General features: G+C 50.8%; 1 protein-coding gene across 1 annotated transcript in view; it reads right to left on the bottom strand.

The window, feature by feature from the left end:
- Window positions 1-692: 692 nt before the first annotated feature.
- Fer1l5 (fer-1 like family member 5) overlaps window positions 693-6,278 on the bottom strand; it is a 51,174-nt gene continuing 45,588 nt past the window's right edge. The window contains exons 41-53 of the mRNA XM_040729297.1: window positions 5,954-6,115; window positions 5,694-5,785; window positions 5,128-5,298; window positions 4,605-4,753; window positions 4,239-4,378; window positions 3,099-3,187; window positions 2,785-2,880; window positions 2,486-2,627; window positions 2,167-2,266; window positions 1,900-2,090; window positions 1,632-1,741; window positions 1,267-1,414; window positions 693-1,156 (exon numbers count right to left, since the gene is read on the bottom strand). Coding sequence (XP_040585231.1) covers window positions 947-1,156; window positions 1,267-1,414; window positions 1,632-1,741; window positions 1,900-2,090; window positions 2,167-2,266; window positions 2,486-2,627; window positions 2,785-2,880; window positions 3,099-3,187; window positions 4,239-4,378; window positions 4,605-4,753; window positions 5,128-5,298; window positions 5,694-5,785; window positions 5,954-6,115 — 1,800 coding nt within the window. The 3' untranslated portion in view covers window positions 693-946. The remainder of the gene's footprint in view (window positions 1,157-1,266; window positions 1,415-1,631; window positions 1,742-1,899; window positions 2,091-2,166; window positions 2,267-2,485; window positions 2,628-2,784; window positions 2,881-3,098; window positions 3,188-4,238; window positions 4,379-4,604; window positions 4,754-5,127; window positions 5,299-5,693; window positions 5,786-5,953; window positions 6,116-6,278) is intronic.

The following is a 6,278-nucleotide window of genomic DNA, read 5'->3' as shown; positions in this document are numbered from 1 at the left end:
GCGGGCCCATGTAGTAGAGGACCTAAGTGGGCCGTTGAGATGACTGTCACAGCAGTGGGAATGAAGGATTTTATCATGGGAGGAGTGAGAGACAGGGTGAGTCAGGTATTGTAATTCCTGCTCATGAGCACCCAATGCTGTTAAAGACGGTCAGGAGACAGGACCTGTGGTCCCCACAAAGTCTGGGAGCTAGTTTTTTCCCATTTGAGAAATGTATAAGAAAACTACCCTTGCCTGGTGATGGTGGTGCACTCCTTTAATACCAGCACTCGGGAGGCAAAGGCAGGTGGGTCTCTGAATTCAAGGCCAGCCTGGTCTACAGAGGAAGTTCTAGGACAGCCAGGGCTACACAGAGAAACCTCCCCCCAGAAAACAAAGACAAACAAGAAAACCACCCATTCAGCATCATATATCCTGCCCCAGCTCTTGCTTTTTGTTTCAGAAACAAATGTTTCCCATGGCTAGAGAGGCTATTTTTCTGGGCATTGCAGCTGCAGGGTGTGTATGTGCTGGATGGGGTGGTACCTGGTCCCTGATGTGGCTCTTGTGCTCAGACTTGGGTAAAAGCCGTGGCCCCAGTAGACAACCAACTCACAGTTACCCTTTTCTTATTTTCTCTGTCAAAATCTTCACACATAGAAGAAATCCAGGACTAGATGGGGTGATTTAATGTGGCATCATTCCCCATGTCTCAAATAAAGAGCTGGCATTTCCAGCCTTTCACACTGTCTTTAATCCCAACCCCCAAATTCCAAGGTAGCTTTATTAGAAAAATGTATTTATTTCAGTAGAAAAGTAACAGCTCTGCTCTTGTTAGAAGTGGTCTCTAAACATGTGTGTCAGAATATGCACAGCCCTTCGGCCATGTCCTAGAAGACTCAAACAAGGATCTGCTGGGAAGCCCAAGGGACAGGGTGCTTGGCAGGTGAGAGAAAAGTCAGGTCACCTAGATCTCAGGGATGACATCTTTCACATGGTTCCTGGGTCCTTGGAGAAATATCGGCCTTTTGTCTTTTAAAGGGTATAGTTTTGAACCCTTCATTTTGAAGATGGAAGAGTTGATACTGCTGGTGTTTACTGAACCGATGATGTTGACTATTTTAATGGGAGGCTTCACCCGAAGTTGAGGTTTGATCAAGGCCATGGCCAAATAGTTCTAGAGAGAAGAGACACCAGAGTTGCCTAAAGTAGAAACCTAAATGTACTCTGAGAGCTGACACAAGAGTGGCCTGTGCCTTTGTCCCTTCCCCAGTGTTTAGCACTCACCGGAGCTGAGTAGATGAAGTTGAACAGTATTGTCCCTATAACCAGTATCAACACCAAGCATATGATTTTGGAGCGGTAGCGTTTGCAGAAAACATAGCAGAAGTTTTTAATAGGTGACTGGTACCACAAGAAAGAGGAGTCATTTCGTCTGCCCATGACAGTAGATGCCAGAGAATGGAAGGCAAAGAGGAGCCTTCAGTCAAGTTATCCAGAGCCCTTTACACCCAACTCCAAGTCTTATTTCTGACTGTAACTTAGCCATGTAGGAGGAAGTAACTGTCCCTTTCCACACGGAGGCCCACCAGTCACCACCCTATACAAAGGAGGAGGAAAGGGCCGGTGCCTCTGCCCCACAGGGCCCTTACACAGGAGGGTGAAGTTTGGGGAATTGGTTGGGTTCTGACTGGCCTCGCCCGGCTGGCCTGATCAAAGCTTCCCTCTCTGGCAGTATCTCCAGAGTCATCTTCACTTTACCCTAGAGATGTCAAAGACAAAGGGGCAGGAGGCAAGGTCATCTCAGGACCACTTCCTTACCTCCCCAAAGGAAAGGAACTTGGGCTGAGGTCCTAGAAGTTGGCGAGAGCTAGGTTAGATGGTATGGTGGTCTTACTAAACACCTTCCCCAGCTCCTACCGACAAACGCCACTTGTCACCATCGTGGACCTGACAAGGCCACCATCCAGTTACATTCGTCTTCTTAAAGATGGAGATATGCTTCTGATGCACGTAGGGCCATTGGGAGTCAGTTTCCATCATCTTGAGGGAGCATTGCTTGCTTTTCACAGCCGGAAGGGGCATGTCGGATAAGTCCAGCTCCAAGACCCCTGAGCTCAGAGAAAGGCCATCATCAACACGAGGAGTTGTTTATCCTGTGTCACAAACCCTACACCAGGACCTCACCTAAGAAGTCATCAGGGGAGAAGAAGTCATTGTCCCATATTTGGATGATGAGCCGGGCTGGAAACTTCATTGATGTGGGATCCAGGCTCCATATGTAGTCCTGGAGGAGAGCAGAAGGCTGTGTTAATGTCTTACCTCATGGACATTTCCCTTGGATACCCATTAGTTGACTAGTCAGTAATGACAGACTGTCAAGGAAGAGGGCTTCTGCCTGAGGACATGTTCCTAACACCCCTTCACAGCTTGCAGGTCTCTGAAACTAGGGTGAATCTCTGGGACCCTAAGGCTCTTTCCCCCTTTTCTCCTGCCTATCCCTTACCTTCTGGCTTTGGACGCACACACGCTCTGTCGCCAGGTAGTCCATGGTAAAGATGAACCTCCAGTTGAAGATGGCGTCCCCAGTCAGGGAGTGGTAGTGGACGTCTGTCTTCTGCATGTCCTTCTCTAGCCCAAATAGCCACCTGGGGCAGAGTCCTCTTACCTGGGGTTCCTAGGTGGGCCTCATCCCACCACACACGGTGGTGGCAGAGAGATGTTTCTCTCAGGACGAGGAGGCTTTAGTAGGGTGACAGGACCAGGTAACTATGGGGCCTTTTGGAGTCCCCCCCCCCACCTTACCCTTTGACATAGATGTCACTCATCTTCTCTCTACTTAAGGTTCGGCGAACCAGGTCCACTTGGGTGGTCCTCCAGATGATGCAGCGCAGTTCATACCTGCAGCCACTGTGCTCTGAGGCTGGGCTGAGGACCAGACTCCCAGCCACAGCCTTGCAGAGGGAGGAGCTACCCAGAGAGCCTGAACTTGGACAGGAAAGCTCCTTCTAAGCCTGATAAAGAATTCCCACTGCTTGGGATTGGAGGGCAGAGGCTCCCTGCACCCCGGGGGCTGAGCTGGAGCACCATGATTAGGAACTGGGCTCTCACCTACTCACCGTTTAGGCTTTCTGGGGCTGATGTTGACTGGGGAACCAGGAGGCCCCAGCTTCTTGGGGAAGATGTCCACCCACATTTGTATTTTTCCCTAGAGCCAGAATGGATTTGCTGATTGGAGGTTGCTGGTCTCTCTTCAGTTAGGTGGCATGAGGTCTGATGCTTGGATGAGGCTGTATTCTCACCACCCAGGGGTAGGGCACAGAGATCCCTGCCAACTCCTTTAGTTTTTGACTGGGAAGCCAAATGAGCTAGGGTGAAGGATGCTAACTCTGAGACCGAGAGTGGGTGTTGAGCTTTCACTTAGGAACTGGAGGTAAGTAGTGAGGAGGTCATGCTCGGTTGATGCCTGTTGATGGGGGAATCCGTGTTGGGGTTGGGTCTCATGTATTCAGCAGCATGGAAGCCTTCAGTAAGGAAACTGAATGGTCAGCAAGGTCATTGTGTGTTGTGTGACCAAAACCTAATGATATTAAGCTGGCCACAAAGTTGGGTCCTGAGAGACGTGGTGGAAAAATGATGTGTAGAGGGGGAAGGGTGGCACCACCAGCCTTGGAAAATAGGTAAGTGTGTTCTGCCTGTCCAGCCACCTGACCTACTTTTATTCTTCCAAGTTGACCCATTTGAGAAAGTTAAATGAGGATGGTTATTTTAAAAATTGCTTAGCAGAAGACTTCATGAATGTTGAAAGATTTGTGGAAGGATGGAGCAATTTTTAATAGTTGGACAATGAGGGATAACGAAGGTGCCTTTGGGGATCTGTGTCCTTAGTTCCTTGCCATAGAGAAGACAGCTTGCAGTTTAGCAGCCAGAACTGGGTTTTGGCGTGTTTGCACCCTCTGAGCTACGATGCCACCTCCCTACACCCCAGGAGAGCAAAACCAGTACTAGTGGTTAGTGGGATCCCCTAGAGCTTCCGCAGCAGTTGTGAAGCATCCATTTCTTACAGCCTTTCCAGGTATGACATTTTCTAAGTGACATCATTGGAGCATCTTTCTTACTAATATGCAAAACCTACTTGGCTCTTGTCTGTGCACATATGTGAGTTGTTGACCTGTGAACTATGCCCTGGGTGGATGGACACCCGCTTCCTGATCCACTCCAGTCCATAGGAGTCAGGAGCAGCCTCTCTAGTCACATACCTGGTCGATACCTGGCTGGCTATTACTGTATAGCGTGCGGGTCTCCACATGCTCAGGAACCAGCCCCTGGGTGTTCAAGATGTACAGTGCCAGGCGTTCCTTCTTAGGCCCCAGACCCTCAAAGGTAGGGGGTGTGGGCTCTGGATCGAAGATGGGATCGTGAAGTCATTAGCATTTCTAGTCAAGCACCCTTCCCAGCCCTGCCTGAATTTTTGGCTACAGTTGCTTTCTATGAGAAGAAGGGAAAACTGGAAAGATGTCATTGCTCTCTACCCAAGGATAATCACTCCTCATCCTGTCCTCTCTCTGCACTCTTGTTCTAGGGTCCTCACTGGTTCCCCAAGGCTGGAAGTTTGCTGGGCTCACCAAAGCTCTGCAACTGGAAATCTTTCCCATTGTAGAAAACTGAGTCATTCTCAAGGTCAAACACAGGTGGAGGCAGCCCTTTCTGTTTGGCATAGCGGTCCAGAAGGTGGCTCGGGGTCAGCTGATCCCGCCACCTAAAAGGCCCTGACCTGTGTGAGTATGCAAGAGGAACAGATGTGAAGGAACAGGTTCCAGAGAGCACACTGCTTTGAGCTGCAGGTGAGGGTGCTGGAAATATGGACAGAAAGGCAGGGCCAGCCCAGTTCTCAGCTGGAAATATGGACAGAAAGGCAGGGCCAGCCCAGTTCTCAGCTGGAAATATGGACAGAAAGGCAGGGCCAGCCCAGTTCTCAGCTGGAAATATGGACAGAAAGGCAGGGCCAGCCCAGTTCTCAGCTGGAAATATGGACAGAAAGGCAGGGCCAGCCCAGTTCTCAGCTGGAAATATGGACAGAAAGGCAGGGCCAGCCCAGTTCTCAGCCGCTCGGCACCCAGCTTGTTTGCTGAGTGAGTCCACACTTACTTGCAGTAGGATTTAGAGAGCCCACAGCGGGCCCCAAAGCCAGACAGAAGTCGGTTCTCAAGGTCGATAACTGTAGTTCCAATCTCATCATCAGAAGTAATTAGGTCAAAGTCGTAGAGCTGGATCTCTAGGTCCTTCTCCAGTGGGATGTTACATGTGAGTTCATACATCCTGGAGGCAAAGGGATTGGAAAGTGGCTGGGGACATGTACTCTGCCTCACTGACCAGCACCTGAGCTGAAGGGTCCCTGCCCTATCTCTTCATTCACAGTCAGTGTGCGTAGCAGAGCATGGGATAGGCTTTTGTCCCCCAGCATCCAGTCCCCAGACATGGCCAAAAGCATGGACGGAGGCCTGAGTGCCTTTCCTTGGGGGGTAGGTGGTGTGTATGAAAAGGTGGTTGGCGGATTAGCCACTTATCTTCCACCTGTTGAGGCTCTAACAGCTGTGAGAGGCTGCTCACAGGGACCTTAGGGGCTCTGAAGAAATGTGTCTGCCCACTGGAACTGCCTTCCAGCGTAGCATGGAGGACTAGAAAAGGGGCAGTGGGTGACTGGGGCAGCTCACGTGCCAAAGATAGGATCCAGAGTGTTGGGATAGTATGAGTCCCGGCTGCCAAGTTTCGTCTGCCCCAGTTTCAGAATCACATAGGGGTCACACTGCGGGGTGAGAGGCAGAGGGAGAAAGGAAGAGGGCAATTGGTCAGGGAGGATGAGTGTATTGTGCGGTGCCTACGTGTAGGCAGTGGCTGTGTGGGTAACATGAGGCAGGCTGTGATTTAGGCATGGGGTGGGGACCACTGGTGACAGGTGGGACTACTTTTTTACCAGGCCATTGTAGTCCTGTGGCTGCAGGTTGATGGCTCGTATCAGGTATACCCGTACCATGCACATCTGAGGGAAGTTGCCGGTCTCAGGCCAAGATGAGAACTGACGTGGAGGTATGGGGGCGTCTGGGTCCTCAGGAAAGGGGTAGATGCGGAAGAGACCCTGGAGTGAGAAGACATTGGCAGCCCAATCTGAAAGTGCTAGCCTTACTTGGGAAGCCATCCCTCCCCCCTGCCCTAGTACAGCAGGGAGAGGGTTAGGCTGAGGGTGATCAGGGGTCTTCAGGCAGGGACCAAGTTTAAAGGGGCATTGGGCAAAAGCACTT

This window comes from Mesocricetus auratus, unplaced genomic scaffold (genome assembly GCF_017639785.1).
Source record: "Mesocricetus auratus isolate SY011 unplaced genomic scaffold, BCM_Maur_2.0 Super-Scaffold_100021, whole genome shotgun sequence".
NCBI classification, from domain to species: Eukaryota; Metazoa; Chordata; class Mammalia; order Rodentia; family Cricetidae; genus Mesocricetus; species Mesocricetus auratus.
This window is presented reverse-complemented; position numbering and strand designations above follow the sequence as displayed.